This window comes from Platalea leucorodia, assembly GCF_965183815.1.
Source record: "Platalea leucorodia genome assembly, chromosome: 1".
Taxonomy (NCBI): Eukaryota; Metazoa; Chordata; class Aves; order Pelecaniformes; family Threskiornithidae; genus Platalea; species Platalea leucorodia.
Genome location: NC_138823.1, coordinates 23934756 through 23957741, shown reverse-complemented (window position 1 = coordinate 23957741; position 22986 = coordinate 23934756). Strand labels below are relative to the sequence as shown.

General features: G+C 37.4%; 1 protein-coding gene across 1 annotated transcript in view; it reads left to right on the top strand.

Annotated features, from left to right (window-relative positions):
* The window catches only part of SPAG1 (sperm associated antigen 1), a 47017-nt gene that overhangs the window by 11771 nt on the left and 12260 nt on the right, over positions 1-22986 (top strand). Inside the window, exons 6-13 of the mRNA XM_082314121.1 lie at positions 1131-1249; positions 1742-1847; positions 7418-7548; positions 8211-8317; positions 10594-10756; positions 16089-16508; positions 16900-16999; positions 19915-20067. Coding sequence (XP_082170247.1) covers positions 1131-1249; positions 1742-1847; positions 7418-7548; positions 8211-8317; positions 10594-10756; positions 16089-16508; positions 16900-16999; positions 19915-20067 — 1299 coding nt within the window. The remainder of the gene's footprint in view (positions 1-1130; positions 1250-1741; positions 1848-7417; positions 7549-8210; positions 8318-10593; positions 10757-16088; positions 16509-16899; positions 17000-19914; positions 20068-22986) is intronic.

The following is a 22986-nucleotide window of genomic DNA, read 5'->3' as shown; positions in this document are numbered from 1 at the left end:
ATTAGTTATCAAAATAACTTCTGCAACAATGTATTCTTTCATCCCTCCTTCCACGGTATCATTTAAAGTAATCATTTTAGGATTTTGTTTGCAGTTTTATGTGCTTAATCTTTAAGAGCTTTAGCATGCTGATAATACTACAGTTGCTGATTTTTTTTTCCCATGTAATGTATTTGTTTTGGATAATATAAGTATACTGAAAAAGAAATTTTCCAGTTTGAAGCATATCTTATTTTCAAAACATTTTGAAGATAATTTCAAAACCTTCAAATAATTGTTTAGGCAATTTCTGAACAAAAAAGTTTCACTTCATATTTTAAAGGCACCTATTTTGAAATGTCATTAATTTATTATAAATAGGTAAAAGTAAGCGAGCAGAAGATCAGCATCAAAGAGGAGAACAATTAGTCTTACCTGAAAAGGTTTTGAATTGGATAAGTTCTCAAAATTGTGTGTCTATTTCAGATAGAAATTATTCATATTGTCAAGATTATTGTGGAAAGCAAAGGATATTTTTCATTAAGTCCTAAACAGAAAAGCAGTCAGTATAGTGTTTCTAGATAGTGTAGGAATTGGTTATTACTGTATTTGTTTTATAGGACTATGGCAGCAATACTTATTTGATGGAAATTCCTACACACTGTTTTCAAAATCTGCTTCAGAGTAGCCGTGGAAGTGTCTGAGACTATTTTATAATCTCTCTCACCTTTACAGTATTAATTGCTTTGAAGTTGTTTCTTAGGTATCTTGGCAGAGGTTAATAGAGATGATTGATAGGGCTGGGATTGAGCCTGGTGATACAGTTTCTTAAATTCTACTTGTCTTTTTTGGGGGGGTGATGGCGAGGAGGTGAGGCAGACATTTTCTTGGTTTGGTTTTAGCCAGAAGGGAGGAGGAAGAGGGGAGGTAATGTTTAAGCAGGAGAAGCACACACACAAACCCCACCCCCACCCCACCCCAAGGAAAGGAGATAAGACTAAACGTCTTTTTCCTAACTAGTCGTGGATAGCTGAACACAGCCTTTATGTCTCTTTTCCTTCGGTTTATAATGGAAATATAGTATGCTTTTCTATTAGTAGAGGAGTCTTGCTATGCAGCATTATTGAATTTGTTATTTTTATCAATTTAAGGTTCGATGTGGAAAAGGAGTGTTCTAAAATTGATGAAGGCTGTGAAGAAAATAACTCAAAAGCAAGACTCTTTAGCAAGCCAAGTATACCTATAATCGAAAAGAAAATAGACACAACTGGTAATGTCTTAGAAACATACGATTTTTCTTTAATTGTAATACTGTGTTGTAGAGTGTGAATACAAATTGAAGAAGCAATTTATAGAGGTAAAAGTGTCTTTATCTATTTTTCAGCCTCTAGAGATGCTAAAAGTACTTAGGAGGTTAACTGAAGCTGTATTTGAAAAAATTCTAGTCTTAGTTTTACCAATCAGTTAAAACATTTATGTTGTGTTTAGGTTGAGGCACTAGGTGAAGAAATAAAGCATACTTCTGCTATTATAAATCAATGGTAGAGGTTAGCCAACCGCTTTCATCTTGCATTCTGAATTGTATGCATATCAGAAGGAATTAGGTTCTTGTTAAAGAAAATAAAACACAAATTGTCTTTTAGTAAGCCATATTATTTTAAAAAATAATATACAGATTATGACATTCAAACTATTTTAGCTGACAATGTTTTGATTGCATCTGTGAAAGTTGTTTGTTGTTATGTATAAATATTTTTTCTAGGCATGACAGAGAAAGAGAAGATTTTTATTGCTACTCGTGAAAAAGAAAAGGGCAATGAAGCCTTTGCCATTGGGGATTATGTGGAAGCAGTGACATATTACAGTAGGTGAGTAAATACCACTGTATTCTTTTATTTTAATGACTGTTACTTGTGGATATTACTTTTAGAGCAATATAATTAAAGCAACTTCTTACTGAAGCAACTAGTGACAATTAGATTATTTTCAAAAGGGCAAAAAGATTTGACAGAAGAGTACCTAAAGCACTGTTGCATCCTGATATTAATTTTTATTTATCAGGAAGAGAAGTGGATAAATGGTGATGGGATGCAATCTGCAAGTGTCAGAAAGTTCTTCAGATTTTTCAAAACCGTTGAGATTCAAGGGCAAGTGTACAAAAATGAAAGGATAACTAGTGTGTTGAGAAACTAAATTACAAATTAATTCTAATTAATCATATTGGTAGGATTGTCTCAATTGTTAATAAGTAACATTGATTTAATAACCTCTTCTTAGGAGAAAGAAAAATTGTTGTGTGCAGCTTCATCATAACACTGTCTGTAATTAGTAGCAGCCCAGAAGAATAGGATATAAACACTGGATTTAAAAAATATGAGACGCTTACAGGTTGCTCGCCTTATTTAGTGCACAGTGGACTACATTCAGACTTTGGCTTTATTTATATAAATAGAGGTTGTTGCTATAGGACCTCTGTTCTATTTGCTTCAAAAGTAGAAAAGTTCAAGGCGAATAGAATTGAGCGCAACAAGAAGAGAAGGATAATGTTTCAGTTAAGGTATTTGAATGCTACCTTGGGAGAACTAGATTTTTTCTCTACCTTTTTCAGTGTTCAAACATGATGCCATTTATACAAACCAGGATTTTCATATGAGACCAACATTTGTTTCTCATTTGCAGATTACCCATCTTGAGACACTAGAGGTCTGACTTGCAAAAGTGCTGACTGCCCGCACATTAAACTAACGTTAAAGGAAACTCAATTCTGTGTTTAACTCTGTGCTTTGAAATTATAAGGACTTTAAAAAACCGCAAGTCCTAGAAGTGTCAAAGTTGTCACTTAGAAATTGAGAGCATATGGGAATCTTGGTGTATTAATTACCAGTGTAAACTGAGGGTGATGATATGGCACTACTGTGAGATGAAGTGTTAAGATAATTCATGGGCTATGATATTATAGTGGGATATCCTAAAAAAAAATTATGATGAAGTTAATGTGTTTGTGGTCAGTGCAGACAAGTATGGAGAAAATAATGAATAGGAATAAATTGTGTGCAATAGCAATAAATATTGAACAGATTTACGTTTAGGAAGCACTATTCATACTGTCACAGAAGGAGGCAGGGTTTTGTAGAACAGCTTATGAAAATTTACCTGGAGATTGTTGATGTATATATGTACACAAAGGTATTGATATTCATAGTGCACAGGCTGTTTAAACTGAGGCATTTGATGTGTATTTTTTTGTTCTTGACTTCCAGCCTTAACATCTTAACATTAAAAAATGGTTTTTTTAATATGTGAACATGAATATAGAAAACATCCATAGCTGTATTTCATATACAAAAAAGTAAAATACAAATCCATAATATAGAAATAAGTAAAAATCTCTGCTTTTGGGGCATAAGTATTAATTAATAAGGATGGGCAGAATCCTTCCTAATGGAGAGTCTTTCCATATTCGACCCCCATGGGGCACTGTGCACCTTCTCACATACATGATACTGACACTGCATACTGTTCTAACTGGGCACTTTTCTAATACCGTCTGAAAATTCCTATTTTCTTACATTTAGAAATATTTAAATAAAACATATTTTTGAGTGAATTGATAATAGCCTGAAGGGGTTATTTGTGTGTGGCTAAAAAGGGAAAAAGGAGTAGAGTTCTATATAAAAATAATCAGGGTACAGTTATCCATTCTGTTTGTCTTGTAATGAGGCCTACTATTCTAAGCTGAACATAGAGAGTACTTTCTAGTTTACAGAAAACCTTAAACCTCATTTCTAAACCTCTCATTTCTAAAGAGATTCAAAACTTCTGCAGAGGACATGCTCTGACATAGTTCTATTATGCTGATGTGATTTTAAAATAAATGGATCTTACCTATTTTTCTGCATACCTCTAGTGAAATCACTATGCTTAGTAATTTCAGTTATACTGCAGAATCATAGAATAATTTAGGTTGGAAGCAACCTCTGAATGATATTTTGTGCAAACCACCTCTCAAAGCAGGGCCAAGTTAGATAAGGTTACTCAGGGCTTTGTTCAATTAAGTTTTGCATATCTCCAAGGATGGAGGTTTCACAGCCTCTGGGCAGCCTGTTGCAGTGTTTAACTGCCCTTACAGTAAATTTTTTCTCCTAAAATGTCATCAGAAATTCCTTTTTTTTGCAACTTGTGTCTGTTGCCTTTTGTCCTGTCAGCGTGCACGTCTGCGAAGGATGTGGCTCTGTTTTCTCCATACCTTCCCATTAGGTAACTGAAAACAGCTGCAAGACCTCCCCTGTGCCTTCACTTCTGGCTGAACAAACCTCATTATTTCAGACTCATAAGTATTGCGTGTGGTCCAGCCCCCTAACTATCCTGGTGACGCGTTGGACTCACTCCAGTTTGTTGGTGCCTTTTGTGTGCAGGAGAGCCTCAGACTGAACGCAAGTACTCCACCTGTTGTCTCATAGGTGCTGAAGACAGGGGAAGAACCACTTCTGTCGACCTCCTGGCTACACTCTTGCTAATATGGCGCAGCATGTAGTATGCCTAATTTACCTTGAGAGCACACTGTTAACTCCTGTTCAATTTGTTGTCCACCAGAGCCCTCAGGTCCTTTCCTGCAAAGCTGCTTTCTAGCTAGTTGGCACCCAGCCTGTACTGTTGCTGGAGTTACTCTGTTTCAGGTGCAGAATTTTGCGCTTGCCTTTTGTGAACTTCCTGAGAAGTCTGCCAGCCCATTCCTCTGGCCTGTTAAGGTCCCTTTGACTGGAGTTCAGCTGTCCAGTGTATTATTGACTGTTCCCCCCCAGCTTTGTATCATTGATAAACTTCCTGGGGGTGCCTTCTGTTCCACCTTATACCCCCCTGATAAAGATGTTAAAAACTTGATCCCAAAGGGAGGCCACTAGTAACTGGTCACCAGTTGGACTTTGTATGGCTCAATTCTTGGAGCCCAGCAGTCCAGTCAGTTTTCTGTCTGCCTTATTGTCCACTTATCTAGTCCATGTTTTACCTATTTGGCCGTAAGAATAGTATGGGAGATCATGTCAGAGGCTTTGCTACAGTCAAGGTAGGCAACATCCTCTGTTCTTCCTTCCTTCACTGAGCCACTCAGCAAAGAAAGCTATCAGGTTGGTCTTGGCATGATTTGCCTTTGGTAAATCCATGCTAGCTGTTGCCAGTCACCTTCTTATACTTCGTGTGCCTTGACAGGAATCCAGGACAACTTGCTTCATAATCTTTTTGAGAACTGACATTAGGCTGACCAGCCTGTAGTTTCCCAGGTCCTCCACCTTGCTGTTGTTAAAGATGTGATGTTAGCCTTTATGAGTCACCTCTCCCAATCACCATGACTTTTCAAAGATTATATAGAGCAGTCTTGTAGTAACATTAGCCACCTTCCTGAACACCCCATCTGGGACTCATGTATATCCTATTTTCTTAAGTGTTTCTTAACTTTTGTCTTCCTCTATTGTGGGTGCTGCTTCATTCCTACAGAATCTGCCTCTAGACTCAGGCACCTGGGAAGCCTGAGGGCAAACCTTACCAATGAAGACTGAAGCAAAGATGCCACTGAGTATCTCAGACTTTTCTGTGTCCTTTGTCACTAGGTCCTCTGCTACATTGACCAGCGGCCCACAGTTTCCTTAATCTTTGTTTTGCTGCTGGTAGACCTTTAAAAAAAACCCAACAAACAAACAAAAAACTTTTCTTGTTGGTCCTCACATCCCTTTTCTAGTTTCAACTTCAGCTGAGCTTTTGCTTTATTAATTCCATCACTTGCACTTAGCCAGTGTCTCTGTATTCTTCCTAGGTAGCCCATCACCACTGCCATCTGCTGTGTATTTATTTTTTGTCTTTGAGCTCAGTCAAGAGTTCTCTGTTTTCCCTTCTATGCGTGCTTGACTTCCTGCACATTGGAAAGGATCATTCTTGTGCTTTGAGGCAGCTGTCCTTGAAGATCAACCAGCTCTCCTGGCACTCTTTGCCCTACAGGGCATTCTCCCTGTAATGCTGCCAAGCAGATTCCTGAACAGGCTAAAATCTTGCCTTCTGAAGTCCAGGGCTATAATTCTAGTGTTCATCTTGGTCTTTTCTCCCAGAATCTTAAACTCTACCATCTCAGGGGTGCTGCAGCCAAAGCTGTCGTCATCTTTTGCATTCCCAACCAGTTCTTGATTGTGAGTAACAATTCCAGCAGAGCATTCCCCCTCATCAGCTTGTTGACTGTGTCAAAAAGTTGTCTTCGATATGATCCAGAAGTCTCATAGACTTTTTGTGCCTTGTCATTTTGCCCTTCCAGCAGATACCAGAGTGGTTCAGGTCCCCCATGGGAACCAGAGCCTGTAATTGTGAGGCTTCCTCTGGTTGCCTGAAAAAAGACTTCATCTGCTTGCTCTTCTTCATCAGGCAGTCTGAAGCAGGTGCTTATCACAATGTCATCATGTCAGTCTGATCTCTTATTTTTACCCATCAGCTCTCTTGACTGGCTTGTCAGTCTCTTGCTTGTTCCAAGACAAACCTTCATATATTTAATCACTGCTTAGACTAGAATGCATCTCCTCCTCCTTACCTTCTAGTCTTTCTAAAGAGCCTGCATGTGTGCATCACAGCACTCCAGCCATGCAAACTATCCCACCATATCTCTGTTATCTCACTGAGATCATAGTTGCACAGACCTTTTATTCTTCTTTTTTATTTCCCATGCTTTGTGCATTTGTGCACAAGCACTTGAGATGGTCCTCCAGTCATGCTTTTTTCACAAAGAAAAGTGTGAGTCTCTTCCAGTATGTAGTCCCCCTGGCACTTCCCTGCTGCCCCCTCTTCCCAGTGAACATAGTTTAGAGTCCTCCTTGCTAGGTTAGCAAGGGTGTTGGTAAAGATTGCCTCGCCCCACTTTGTCATATGGATCCCAGTTGTCTTTGTTCTTCAGAGATCATCCTGTTGTTATAGAAGCTAAAGCTGTGCCTACAACACCAGCCACGCAGCCAGACATTGACCTGGACAATTCATTCACTGCTACCTGAGTCTCCTCCTTTTTCAAGCAAGATCAAGGAGAAGCCCATGTGGGCCCCCATGCTCTTCATCATAGCCTCCAGAACTCTGTAGTTACTCTTGATACTCTGAAGGTTTCATTTGGCAGTTTCATTTGAGTCTACATGGATGGCAGCAAGAGGTAATAGTTTAAGGGACAGATGAGCCATGGCATCTTCTCTGCAACATCTCAGATCTAAGCCCTGGCAAGCAACAGACCTCTGAAGATGGTAAATCTAGTTGGTGGATGGTTGCCTCTAGTCTTGCAGAAAGATGTTTCTAACCACTATTGTGGTTAGAATATCAGTACTAATATTGTTATAATACTGTTTTTAGCTTCCAATAGTGAAGTGTTTCTACATTCAGGTTTTCTAATTATGAGCCTACCATGGTCAATACTCCCTTTTTTCAGGAGTATATCAGTAATACCCACTGCAGCTGCATATAATAACAAAGCTCAAGCAGAAATCAAACTTAAGGACTGGGACAGTGCTTTGCAGGATTGTGAGAAGGTACTTGATATGGAACCTGGCAACATAAAAGGTAAAGTAGAACATAAACTTGCCTTTCTATGTATTATTTTATTTCTAGCAAATAAAATGGTACCTATCCATTCATGTTGTTAGTTGACTTCATTGAGCTTTAGATCAAGTCCAAGTATAAAGAAGGAAACAAGAGTAGCTCCCCAAAGTAATTTTAACAGTATTTTGGGGGTCAGGGAAGTTTTATGCAGTCCATCCTGTCGATCTGTAATGCATATTCTTATGCAGTAGCATGGGGCTAACTCTTGTTTTTTATATGATGACTATAAGCCCTCTTGTATTTGTGCAGTGCATTGTTTCCATAATACCCACAGTGAAGTATTAATTACCTTAAAAGTGACATGAAGACAATGAAAGTTGCTGATTTAATCCTTTCTGAAGGCAAGGGCTTGAAGGTAGCTAACTATATTTGCATGGGAGGAGGGGGAAAATTGGAAAAATACGAAAAGATGCTTCACAATTCACAATCGCTATCCCAGAAGGTGTCATATGTAATTGCATCATTAAAAATGATCAAGAGAACAATTACTAATACAGAGTCATTATGAAGTAAATGCAGAATCTTTAAAAGCTGTTTTACGCTTAATACGTCTAGAAAAAATAGTGTATTGTTATCTGCTTTATGCTTTAAATACATAAATAATATACTTTATTCCTTTGTAGCTCTAATGCGCCGTGCCACTGTACACAATCAGCTGCAGAATTACCAGACAGCTATGGAAGATCTGAAAAAAGTATTATGTATTGAACCAGAAAACACTATAGCTAAGGTAAAGATAAACGAGTTGAATATGACTTCCCAAGACCATATAGGTGCCTGTGGTGGAAATTAGGTATTTGAATGTGACCAGATCTTCTGTTCACTACTTAATTGTGAGAACCTGTAGGCACTCAAGTCGTCTCTATTAACATAATTTAGGTGCCTAAAATTTTGCTGCTGAACGTGCTTACAGTATTAGTGTCTTAGCTGATCAAAGTTATTTAGAAATTTCTCTCAAAAAGATCTATTCGGATAGGTGTATTTAAGTTTGACACATAATTCACAAGAAAAATTCAAAAGAGATGCCAAGCTTTTATTGTTGTAGTGGTAAAGTTAACCCAAAAGGAGAGGGCCTGGGTTCTGTCCTCACTTCAGTGTGATTTCTCACCTCCAGGCTAGAATGAAAAACCTTTCATACCTTCTGATGAATCTGGACCCTTCTTAGCCAATTTTGGATCTAAGAAAGCCAGATGCTTTCTTTGGAAACTCAAGGTCAGGATGTGGTTCTTGTACTACTATTACTTCAGCTATTTAGGAGAGGATTGGTTCGTGTCATTTCATTGGTATTTTCTTAGGGGTGTTTTGTGGGTTAGAACCCAGTCTTGCATTTGGACTCTACATGTCTGGAGAATCTTCAGTACTAGGCAGTTCTGATACTAACCTGCTCTTTGCTTGTTAATTAGGAGTCCATCATACTGCTACCCTCCCAATTTTCTCGTATGACTTCTGGATGCTGTGCAATTGGCTCATCACCTGAATTCTGTTCAGCTGTTATTGTTGGCACATTTTGAGCTGCTAGCAGCTTGCTGATTGCTACTTCTTTCTGTGGAGTTATTTGATCACTGCTATTGCTTGCGCCAGTGAGAGAGGTCCAAGCCTCTTATGTCAAATTCACCGCATACAGCATTCATCCCTTCTAGGGTGTTGTTGGGGCTAGATTCCTGTCCAGATAGTTCCTGAGTTTCACACCAACCACGGAATCAACCTGCCTGCTTCCCCCCACCGCCCCATTCTTTCTTTTTAAATACCTGTCTCTCTAGAATGGAGTTCTAAAAGAGCTTTTGTTTTTTTTTCCTAAGACTGAACCACTAAATAGCTTGTGAGTCTGTGTTGACAAACTCCACAACAGTCTTTGTGAAAGGATTATCAAATAGGTTGTGCTGAGACTTCTTGTAATACCATACATAAGTTACTTACTTTGAGTACACTCTTGAGAGATCCAAATACATTAGTAGCTTTGCTGAGCAATGGTTCTGTAGCTGAAAGCAGATGTCTGTACTTTGTCCTTATCTGTGCCAGCTATTATGCCTTGGCTGAGACATCTAGAGGTGACAGAGTGCTTGGCAGGGCATTTTTGGAGTTGCTCTTTGCTTGGAGAATCCTCAAAACCCTCTTGAGCTAAATATGAATGTATGGAACACATGCAGAGTGAATGTTTATGTGCAGAGTCACTAAAATAGAGGTAAATTCCTTGTCAGTAACTGGAATTCTTCAAGGTACTTTGTCCACATGAATCTTTGCTTGTTCCTGTCCTTGTTTTATCTTTTTCTTGAGGAAGTGAGTACTGAAATGACACTTCCTTGTACAGCATTGAATTAAATTCAGAATAGTGCATAATGTTGGGTCTGTCTTACTCTGCTCTGAAAGTGTAAAGTGCACTTGGAGTATTTTTTTTTTTTGAGTAATCAGAAAATGTTTATGGAATGAGATGCTGTTTGATCATCTAATTTGCAGTTCTTAAGAGGAGCAAACCTTTTCATCATTCAACAGTGTCCTTCTGCTACTGCTACGAAGTTGTTGTCTCTTTCGGTTCTAGTTCTGTCAGTTACATTCCTCCATCAGATACCCATCAGACACCAAATTCTCCATAGCATAAATTTTTATAAACTGTTTTTAGGCTTTTTCAGAGACTCTGGAAAGAGCCTGTTTTCCACGTGTCTCTTCTGAGTAGACCATGCCAGATATCACAATAGTACAATCTACTTTTTTTCCTTTTAATTTAAATTTTTTTTGCTTAAGTAGTTCATTCAAGAAAAGTACTTATTTATTTGTGTGATATCTTCTGAGTTTCTAAGAGACAGAAGTTGAGCATTAACCTTGGTTTTGATACTGACATGTGGAAAAGTCACGTTTATTTTCTCTGCTTTTATATTGGTAACATTTATCTCAATAGTTCTTCAGGATCTTATGTGGATTACTTAACAGAATGTATTTTCTGTATATAAATTACAATTTATATACCTATAGAAAAAGGCTTCTGCTATTGCTGTTTTTTCTCTATTGCAGAAAAATCTGCTAGAGATTGAAAAGAAACTGAAAGGTTTAAAGCCTGTATCTGAGACTCAAGGCAAAGCAAAAAGAATACTTATTCAAGATATAGAGGATTCAGAAGGTGATGAAGAAAGAGGGGAAAATACAGAAGAATGTGAAAGAAGCGGTGGCGATAAAAGTAATGTCATATCATGTCATTTCCTATTTAATTTTAACCTGAGGAAAAAATCATTGCCTTTGATATTGCAGTGTTTATTCTCAGAATTCATCCATGTTTGCTTGCAAGGAATTTTGCCTGTTTGAAGACTAAAATTACATTCACTACTTAAAGTAGGTCTGAGTGTGAAATCTAGAATCCAATTTTATTACACATCTTTGGAATTATTTCTAGAAAGGGTATAACAGAGGCAGATGGAAAATGTTGCTATAAATCACCTACTTCCCTGTGTCTTGTGTAATTTTATACCTATCCTTTGATGTGGACCCAGGTGGGAATTTCTTCTGGTGCTAGAGGACATTTTGTGTTCCTTAGCTCTTTCTCTCACACAGCTCTCCTGCCTTCCCACTGTCACATTTTTCTTCTGCATTTTTCCTTCCTTGATTGGATCAAAGGGTGTAAAAATGATCAAGTGGCATGTAATTTGATTTTTTTGTTGTTGTTTCTTTTGAAAACTATTGATTTTTCTTTTGGTTTTTAATATAAGAGATCATCTGTGTGCTCCAAAAGTATACATTAGAGATAAACAACATAGAATTCTTGTACTATATGTATTTTACAAGCAGTTGAAGTGCAGCTCCCGTTCATGGATTAGTATGTGACTAACTGCAAGACTGCTGCGATGAAGCTAGTGGCATAATCCGACTACATGACTTGTAGGAGGAAGTGAGGCAGCAGGGGCTATTGAGGCTTGCACTGGCAGGTTGCTTTTAGATTCAGCTGCATGTCTGGGCTCCAGCCTGCAACAGAATAACATCCCTGGGTTGACTTCCACCCTTTCTCCTTTCTGTTGGTTCTTTAAGGTAATGTGGCATGACAACTGTGGCTTTTGTGTTTTCCCGTGGCCTACGTAATTCTTTATCTTGAAATTAAATCAGTCTGTGCGTTTTCCAACTTAATTGTGAATATTAGACTGTACATGTGTGATTTAATAATGCACTATTTGCATACAAATTTAAGGAAAATACATTTTTCAAAATCAGTAGGTATCCACTAAGTCTCCGCAGCTAAAACCCAGGAAGAAAGAATGGATCATGTCCCTAGCTGTAAATATTAGTTAATTTGGGGTTGCTTTCCGTTGGGAGCATTCAGATGACTAAATGCCTTCTAGCTCCACAGGAAGACTCCCATTCTGTTGATGAAAGGTTAGGCTTTTAAACATAGGGAAGACTGTCAACATGTGTTCGTGTGATATAAATAAGCACTTTTGAGATTTAGGAGGCAAGCATCTTCATAGATTACTCTGTGTTTTAAAGTACAACTGGAAAGAAACACAAAGTCAGTTCAGTTATTGAATACATCTGATCTGATATGGTCTGTGAACCTAATAGCAATAAGTAGACTAAGCATCTTCTTCTCTATACACAGAGTCAGGTACTCACAGTCAGTCCAGTAGTCCATGTAGTCCAGTCATGTAGTCACATTTTTTTCACATTCTAGTTGGTAAGCCTCATGCATTCCTACTAAACTTATAATTAGCTGTGAAGAGCTGATTTCTCAGCCTTCAACAAAACAGTCTAAATAAAGACTGTGGTCTCTCTTCATCTTCTATGTATCTGAAAGCAAAAGTAAATAAAATCCTTTTTGTACCATAGAAACAGAAAATTGCTTACATCCTAGAGACTGTAAAAACTAGTATTCGGGCACTATAAAAACTAGAAATTATGTATGCACTTGAAAAAGCACCTGATATTTTGACATGTTTATAGAACTTAAAATCTCAACTGATATATATAGTTTAAAGATAAATAAAATAAATATATTTTTTAAAGCCCCTTTTAACTCATAAAAATTTGCTGAATTGTGTGGTATTTACTTGATCTATTCCAATAATTTAAAAAAATATTGTAGTTAACAGTTCTGAAATTTAATAAATATTTATGCATAAAAAGGAAAGTGCATTTAAACAAATAAAGTCTCAGTTAGCTTTAAAATTAGTATTTCTCCACCTGTTATTGCTAAAGTTTACAGCACATCTCTCTCTATTTGATGTTACAGAGAATTCTTCAACATACGTGTTAATGTTTCATGGCTTTTCACAGAGAACAGTGAGTAGGGTCTTATTTTTGCATTTTGAAGTTTCTGATTTGTTGAGAAGAAAAGTGTATTTGGTAGGAGACAATTAGAGCTCTTTCCTACTCAAGCGATCAGTTGTGCTTGCTGCTGTATTTTTGTCATTCCTGGTATTGCTTTCTGCTCTCCTCTGCCACTGAGGCTCTGAGATAAGTGAGATGTTACCCGTTGGTTAATGCTTACTGGCTGCTCTGTATCCTCGCTCACTTGGCCTTTATGCCATATATGATTTAGCACCTATCCAAATCTTAGTTTGTAGTAATCTCTGTGACCAGAATTTTGCTGTAATAGGAAGTTTCTTTGCCATTGTAGCCTTGAAAAATTGACTGTGTCTGTTCTTATGGTTAGAAGCCTTATTGATGAAGTCTTGTATGAGGACGTTTGGCCACCTTGCTATCCAATAGAACAGTTATTCTGTATTCCTTGATCCTCTTTCCAGTGTGCTTGTTCATTTGCTATTTTTGATTTTTAGAATTGTAAACTCTCTGAAGAAGGAGCTCTCATTTATAATTAATTTGTACAGCATCTAGCACAATGGGGCCCAACCTACTGTGGCTTTTAGGCTCTATTGCAAGCCAGCGATACGAAAATTTAGATCATGTTAAAAGAAACAGCACTGAAAATTAACTCTAGAATTGCATTTGTAGGGCATATCCTGAAGTTAAGAAAACCTCTCAATTACTGTGTCAGTGTAAATGTTGACCAGTAAATCTTTTTTCATTCTTTATGAACAAAGACTGCTCCTAAGCAGTCAGAGATCAGAGATTTAACAACTCTGTTCGTTATATGTTCTGGCTCAGAACAATCCAGGTACAATCTCAATCAACTAAACCAAGAACACGTAATACAAAACAGATATTTGCTGATGGTGTGTGGCACAAAAGCAAAAAATTATTTAAAATTATTAAAAATTAATCTGTGGAGATTTGGACCATATCAGTTGTCTTCGTATGTAGCTAGTCCAGAGTGGATAAAAGAGTTGAAAATGCTTCCTGGCTTCATAATAGGCGAATTAATTGTGAACTGAACTTAGATATGTTGCTTTTCATTCTGCCACCGCTCTTTTTGTGCCATGCTTCTGGAAGAGAAATACTTTGTGTAGCTGGAAATTAATTTTAAATGAAAGATGGTGTCATCCATTACAAAAAAATACTTCTAATACTCCTTTTGGAGTATTCAGTAGCTTTTGTTTTATGACAGTCCTTCCATTTTAAGTTCATTATTTTAGTACTAACATCAATTAAAATTATTTCTAGTTTGTATTTGTTGTCACTCTGGTCAAAATCCTATCCACACTTTTCAGTACCTTTCTTTAACTTTTCTTTGGAATTTATCATGTATCTATAGACTTTTTTGTATTTTTTTTTAAACTTCATAAGCACAATTTTTTTTTTTAAGGCAAAGCCCAGAATACTGCATTCATGAATACATTTCTCTGTAGAGACCAAAACAGGAATATTGTTTATGTTATAAACACTGAAACGGAAAGACAGTGAGAATTAGATTTGAGAAATATATCTGTACAATTTTGTGCATGGTGTTTACTCAGTCCAGAAATATTTAGGCAATTAACATAACCTGACAGCTAAACAAGTTAATTATGAGTATTCTTATTTGCAGAGGGACTCCAAAGGCTATAAATGCTTCCTGTTTAATCCAGGATTGGTTCTGTGCACTTCATCTTCAGGAAATTTTCTCCTGTGTTCAGGAAATTACGTTCGCATTAATGACATTCACATTCGCATCACACTATCTGCCTTTCTTGCTTTCTCTTTGTCTCTAGCAGTTGGGATGCTCTTTGAGAGTGTTTTGCTGTAGAATTTTTTTCTAAGAACTTGTCCTATCACCCATTTGTCTGTGACCTTTAAAATTGTTTTTTCCTTTTTTTTAGTAGAAGGTATATACAGAATTCTCTGGTTTGGTGGATGTAAAATAAAAGTATTTTAGCATGTATCCTAAGGAAATTATTATTATAGTACTACTGTCTTTATTCATCTGCCCAGCTAGTCTTTTACCTTCATCCTCCCTACCAAATAGACTTTAAACCGTTTTGGCGTATTTGGCACTGCAAAGTTTGATGGATGGATAGAAGTCTCATATATAAATAATTTACTTTAAGTTTTATAAAAATGTCTGTGTGGGTAGAATAGATTTATCCTGTCATTGTTCCCACTGTGGAGTATGAACTTATTATTAAACACGGCATTTCAAAACAGAGACCACAGCTGGGAAGGATGCACTTGGAGCTTTTGTCTGTTAGGCTTTAGAGAATCTGTTGGTTTTAAAAATCTTATGCTTTCCCATCCTGTTCAGTTTGATTTCAGTAACATCTGGTGCATTAAAAAAATGATTTCTGTAATTTGGAACAACCTGGAGTACATCCGTATTGAGTCAACTTCAGAAGTTTAGTTTGAGTCAGTTGGAAGTCTCTCTCCAATATATGAAGGCATGAAAAAATTCTGTTGGACATGAAGTTAAGGGAAGGTGAAAACCCAGCATCTTAATTAATAGTACCAAAACACAGGAGTTGCCTTTGCGTGACTGGTAGTATCAAGAGTCGGGCTTTCTCCTGCAATGTGTATTTGAGTACTGTGGTGGGAGTCTGGTAGGAATTCAGGTGAATAAGGAATTTATATATCTTAATATCTGATACCCTTATTGTATGAGTTTTTCTAATTAGTAATAAATAGTAATGAACATGGAATGATCAGAATTCTCTATAAAAGGCTTTTTGACATGATGTTTAAATGGAACCTTTTCAAGAATGATTTATAAGCTTTTATCCCTCCTATTTTATGTTGTATTTGGAGAGTTTTGAAGCGTGCAAGAGTACTGGTTTGATAGCTGTGTGTTCTAATTTTAACATGCAAGCATTTTGATTTGGTCGTGGAAAACGGAAGGGTACTCGCCAGTATTGAGAGAGTTAATTTCAAGGTGAACTCTGTACCATTCTGACAGTACCGAACAGGGGTTTGCGGTGTGCCCAGCAAGGAGAAATGAGATTTCACAGGAACACCTTCTCGGGAATAACTGCAAGGTACTTGTAAGCGGGATTTTTTGTGTGTTCTTGGAAGTGTTTTCTGAGGCGAATAGATCTTGGTGACGTGAGGATGCCCGCAGGATTTGGTACCGCGCGCGTTGGGCGTGCCCCCCTGCTTTGCCAGGACGATGGTTCCTCCTGATGACGCAAGCGCTCACTCCCTCATTAACTTCCTGGCAGGGAGCGGCGCGCCAGTGCGCGGGGAGGCGGCGCCGGGGCCGGCCGCGATGGGCAGCGCGCAGAGAAAGCTCCATGGCAAAGGCAGCAAGGCGGAGGGGAGAGAGGCACAGAAGCAGAGGGAGTCCACGGAGAGCGGATTAAAAAAAGGCACGTCGGAGAAAAAACCGCAGAAGCATTTGTCAGACCACGAAGGTGAAGTGAATGGCTATTTACGCGGCGATCAAAAGGGTGAAAGCCCTGAAGGTGCGGTGTCCCGATCGCACGGAGCAGAGTCTCAGTCGGCCGGTGGCGGCAATTCCACTTCACTTCCTCCTACTGCGGCAAAACTGAAAAGTGAAGGAAACGAGTTATTTAAGAGTGGACAGTTTGGAGAAGCTGTGCTCAGATACTCAGAAGCAATTGACTATGTCATCGGTCTAGGTGAGTGCGATACCTTACACTTCAATCCAGGATTATTGTTTAGATTATTTAAAGGAACTACAAATGAACTAACCTAGCCTATCCCTGGATTTTTGGCAGGCGTTACTGTGCAGTAAATTCTTTGTCATTGTCAGTAGACGATAATTCATGTGACACAAAATATAGGAAGAGGAGTGAAATAATCTTCTAACTTCCTTGGAGCAGAGCTGTTTGCTTTTATTTATGTGTTTGAATAATTACATATTCTAGGTGACGTGATAAAGGAAAGCTCCTTACAGCTTTGCGTTGTCAGCAAACTGCATCACTGCAGTGCAACTTACACTATGAAAGTCTTTAATTCTTGAATGTCATTTTAGTAATGGTCTTTGATTTTAATTGTAACTTCTTTTAGGAGAACAAAGTCCAGATGATTTAAGTATCTTGTACTCAAACAGAGCAGCGTGTTACCTCAAGGAAGGCAACTGTAGTGACTGCATTCAGGATTGTAACAGGTAAATTGCAACCTCCCATGTAGAGCAACAACATTCCTGATGATGATTAAACATTTTAACTGATATACTGTTATTGCAGTTTGACTTAGAACAATCTTCAGTAAAGTCTGATTCCTGTCCAAATGGCAGATATCTTTGTCAGTTATGTAAACAATGATGGAACCTAGAGAAGGAGTAACTTTTAACTTACTGTCTTACTGCATGAGGGCAGTTGCTAGGCTTCTTGTGTACACAGAAATGCATAGCAGGGTTAACATTTTTACTATAAAAGCAGGCTTACCTTACTGATGCTCTGTAGTAACTTATATGTAAAAGCTTTGTTAAGCCAGAGGCTGATCACAGTGTTGGAAATTGCTTTCCAGTATGTGTATGGTTTATATGTGTGTGTTCTCTGTGTTTGGTTTGTTGGTTTGGGTTGGGTTTTTTTAAATACTTACTTGGCATAGTTATAAACAGTAATTACAGCTGTTCAGGAATTGCGCTAAAACCCTTTCTGCTTATTGTGGCTTTTAAGGATGCAGGAGTTAGAGAGGATTAGACACCTTCAATAACTTCCAAACACTGCCTTCTACCGAACTATTACTGTATTTCTAGATGTCTTTTTTTGTATTTTCATAGATAGGGTTAGTAAGACTGAGGCTTAAGGTGCAAAAAAGGATCCCAAGACAGTTAGAAATCATATTAATTAATCAGCTGGGTTTTTTACAGCACAACCCAACTGTTAAAAAAAACCCCAAAACTAAAAATAAAGTATGCATGTAACTTTGTATTAACTAAATATTTGATTTACTGTGTATATTCTACCTGACAGAAAAGTTTTCTGAAAATGTCATCTGAAAAAATGGACTTGTTAACAATATTTTGTTAAAACAGATGCAGGACCATAGACAGCTGGCTGATAAAACAAGATGGCATACTTAACAGCCATCACATTTTTCTGTTCAGGAGGTTTGAAGTATGTAAGGCTTCAGCTGAAATCATTAATACAAAGGTTTTGGGTTTTGTATTACCAATTGGAAGCTTATTTTCTTACTACTTAATGATAGTGTCCTTAATGTTGTGCATATTTTCTGGATACACAAGGATCCATGATGCTTAGTGAACACAAAAGAAGTAGAAATAACTTAGAGACTGGGAAGCAGAACTGCAAGCACACATGAATTAGGCAATGTCAATTAAATCTTCTCTAGGCAACACAACGTAAAGGATCTATGAAGGTTGCTTGATTTCAAAGTAAAAAATGGTGTAGTGCTTATATTCATGATACAAAAATAAGTATTGAACATTTATCTTTCATTAAGTTTTAGCTATTTAGGGCTCAGAATTGTATCAAAAACCCTCTGTTGGATCTCTCTTTGTCTCAAGACTCTGATTTGGAGTGCCTTGTTACAGAGAGTGAAATAGGGCTCGTATGAACTAATGTTATTTTATTTAGTACTGTGGTGGGGTTTGGTCCCTGGCTGTATTATCTTCGCATTCTTCCCTGGAAATGTAGTTTTCTATTCCCACTATTCTTCAGGCAGTGTCATCTTCCCCTGAATTTATTTATGGTTGTTTTTTACTTCATTCTTGATGTTAGGAACCTGAAATTGCATTAATATTCTTCTAAGTTACAGAATGTCAAGCATTTTTGCAGCGGTTTTGTAGGGGCTATGATGTTGTGCGCTGTTGTATTTTTCAAATGCATTCAGCAACATGAAGAGAAATGGAATGTTGGAAATATTTATGAAATGGAAATTGGAAATGTTTATTCTAGAAATCATTGTTTCTCTAGCTTTAGGAGGAGTAATGGTGCAAAGCCAAGTTATGGCAAAGAAGGCCAACAGCCTCCTGGATTTATAAACAGGAGCATAGCCAGTGGATTGAGCGAAGCCTTGCACTCAGCACTTGTTAGACAACACCTATGCTAACTGTGTCAGTTTTTGGCTTCCCCAGTACGAGACAGATAGTGATCAACTGGAGTGAGTTCAGTGAAGTGTCACTGAGGGGCTTGTGAACTCTGGACCACTTGCCTGGAGAGGAGCTGGCTTTGTTCAGCTTAGAAAAGCATGGCTTCCAGGGGTCCTAACAGCAGCCTGCCAGTACCTATGAGGAGATTATCTGGAGGATGGATCCTGGCTCTTTATGGCGGTGCATTGTGGGAGGACAAGAGACAACAGAAAATTGAACCAGACAAGGCTTGGACTATGTATTAGGAGAAACCTTTCCCCCATGAACAGTGGGGAGCATTGCAGCAGGTTGCCCAGAGATGTTGTGCGGACATTCCCTTGGAGGTTTGCAAGACCCAACTGGGAGCCTTATTTAATAAATAAGGCCTTTGTGGACTGCTTCTTCATATTGCTGGAAAAGCGCACGGTGTTTGGAAGGAGTTCTGACTGAACAGTGTCAGGGGCTGAGCCTAGTGTTGACCAGGCACACAATCAGACAAGTAAACAGACAAAATACAGGCAAAAACCTAAAAGCCAGAAAAAGACAGGTGTATGTTCACATCTTACTAAATGTATTTTTTATGTGCGTACCTCCATGTAAGGAGGAAGAACTAAAAATCATGTAGGCAAAAGCACCATATACTTGAAATCCCCATAGATCTAGGCATGACTTAAGAAAAATAGCTTTTGCTCTTAAACAGCTGCCATTACGTTAATCTTTTCTTGGTGATGAAAGTAGTTTTCCAGATGGAAGATAGGGATTTGAGTAGAGTAAGTTGTAGTAAAAGCACTAACAATTTCATAACTGCATGTCATTTAGCGTATTACTATAAACCACTTAGTCCCATTTTCCTTGGTTATGTTACTGTAAGGCCCATCTGAAATCAGAAAGTTGTTATGTATAGTTGTATATATCATAAAATAGTTTTATTAATATTGTTTCAGTTATTCTGTTTCAGTCCTGCATTTTTCTTTTGTTTTCTCCAGAGCTCTGGAGCTTCAGCCGTTTTCCCTTAAGCCACTTCTACGACGAGCAATGGCAAATGAGTCTATGGAGCGGTATCGACAGGCATACGTTGATTATAAAACAGTCCTACAAATAGACAGCAACATCCAAGCAGCAAATGATAGTGCTAATAGGTAACTGCACTTAGAAATTTTCTACTCGTATCAGTCCAAATAGAAAAATAGAATTCAGTTTTGTTTGTTTCACGTGCTCCCTCTGCTCTGTATCCCTCAGAGGCAGGGTCGTCCCGATGAGTGTGTTATAACTAGAGGACTGGCTGTTTCATTTAGTTGTTTTCCCATAGCTACACAGTTTTCCTCTGCCAGCAGTAGGTCACTTTCTGTTTTAAGAATGTAGTATTTAAAGGCTTTTTCTAGTGGTGCTTCAACTTGTTTTCTTTCCTAACTTGGATTTGATACCATGTAAAGTAATACTTTAAGGTCCATACCTTTTCTCTGACATTTCTGTTTCCTTTTGATATTAGCACTCTTCCTGTGGCAGTTGGAGATTTATGTTAAGTGTGAATCCTTCAATACGCTGCAGTTGTGTAAACAGTGAAGTAGCTTGATACAGTGGTTGGCTACAAAGCTTAGAGGTGTAAAAAATATGATTGAATATTATTTTTAACTTAAGTGTTAATACTTCCAATATTAATTCTTGCTGCCAAGAGAGACATCTCAATTTCTATAATTGTATTTTAATAGTCTAAAATTAGCGATACAAACTATTGTAATTGTGTTCTCATTAACATATAGTAAGTACTAAAGTGTGTAAATGGTAAGATTTTCCATTCCTTTTTCTTTCCTCTTTTCTTTTGATGGGCAAAAAAAGTGTTTATCAAAGCAGAAGAGCCATTAATCATTGATCAGGAACCCAGAGGCAATGGAATCTAGTACCTTTTTTTTCTTTTTAAGGCAAGGCCATGAGCACTTACATTATTACTTCATTAAAAAGTACATAATATCTTTAAATTCTGCTTATTTGACCAGAGGTGGCCAAAGGAGATCATGACACTTTGTCATCTCCCCTTAGAAGTCTTATTTTTGAGAACACAACAAATTTTTTACTCGTCTCCTGTATCTACACTGATAATAGAGCACTTGGATTGGTGAGATAACTGATTGTCCTGGTATCTGTGTGATTATTAGACTTTTTTTTTTAATCTTCTTGACTTATTTTATCTGCAGATACTCTTTTCATGTTTCTCCTTGACTTGTAACTTGCTCAGTAATAAGCTTATTTCCTTTTTTTCCCCTTAACACTCTTCCTTTTCTCCTCTCTAGGCCTTCCTTAAGTTTTTAGCTTCACTGCTCATTCCTCTTTCCTCCCTGGCAACCCATCACCTTATTTCAGCTGCTTCTTCCTTCTTCTCTTCTGCTGGTAATTCATTTTTGCTTGCAAATTCTTAGTTTCTAAAGCACAGACCTCCTGCATAATTGAACTTTTACTATAATTTATTTTTAAAAAATTTATCGTTTATTAATTAAATTGAAATTGCTTATCAGAGCATTAATTTTCATTTCCAAAGTATCAGACCTTTTTAAAAATGAATTTTAACAAAAAACGATTGTTACTCTTCAGCCTTTTAACTTAAAGGGACAACCCCAAAATGTAATTTACTTATTTTTTATGTTAGGAATATCAGGTCTTAACAACCTGCTTTTATTGGAGGATTTCTTTGATTTTAAGTTCCTGCAGGAAACTGGATGGTGATGCTGTAGGAAGCTGGCAGGAAAAACTCATCATCCTGCTTGTGTCTGAGGGTGGGTTTGATAAATTGTGTTAAGGCTTGTCTTTCTGTACTTACCTAAATAAGCAGGCTTTCCAAAAATTTTAGAATTGAACATGTGTTCAGTCTGATATTTCTAATAATTCTCACGTAAAAGGCAAGTAGAATTTTTAATATAAAGCCTTTGCCTGATAATATAAAGCCTCTACTGGATCATTTTGCAGTCAAAAGGAAATAATTAAGAATGTAAGTACATATTTTTATGAAAAGTCAACTGAAATTATAAACAGTTATTTGAGTGTTTTATCATGTCGATTAGATGATGTTGAATTGTGTCTTTTATTGGTTATCCTGAGTTGATTTTTAGATAAATTGGAAGGACTGTTTCTTTTAATGGTGTGTGCCAAGACACAGGAAAATGCATTTCAAGCATACTTTTAATTAGTGGCGTTTTCCTAGCTTTGTGAACATCCATGAATTTCCTACTTTGTACATTCTAATTTCCTCTTGAGTGTTTTAGTATTTGCTTTTCACTGTTAGAAATACACACGCTCTAATGTGAGGCAATATGTTTATGCATTTCCGTTTACTAAATTGAAGTTTCATTCAAGTTGCGTCAACTCCTTCAATATCAGTTAGCAAATTGCATTAGATAGCTTGGGAGCTTTTATTACAAAGTCCTGTATGAGTATTGTACGTACAAATAAATTAGCAATAGACTCCAAAACCGCAAGATTGTTGGGTCAAGTTAGGGTGTTGGTGGTGGGGAATGAGTGTATTTACTTTTTCATGAAATGCCTGTGCTTTTTAAACTAACCATGGCACACAGGTATGCATTTTTTCAGAGACTATTATATTACAAGAAGTTGATTGATCATCAAAGACTGCAGGATTCTTTCTGTTGATTTTGATGAATTAGATCAGGTTTTTTTGTCCAACTTTTTAAGCCCATTATGATAAATGGAGCAAATTAAACAGGAGATCAATGGGACCAGGGTTTACTGTAGAATTATTCTGTTACTGTCTGTGGGAAATACCTAAATGTAATGAATTGACTTTTTAATATGGAGCATACAGTTTTGTTCTCTAATAAAATAACCTGAGTAAATCTTAGGGCTGTTTAATTTATGATGGTGTGCCACATTTTTCTTAACGATTGAATTCAGACCATCATTAAAAACCCTAAAGTTTTAGTAAAATTAGAGCAAAACAGAACTTGGACAAGCTGCTTTGTTGGTATGCCCTATAAAATACTGCTTAGTATTGATACAGGTAGAGGAGGGCCCCTGGAAGGGCATATGCAGCTAACACACAGAGAAATATC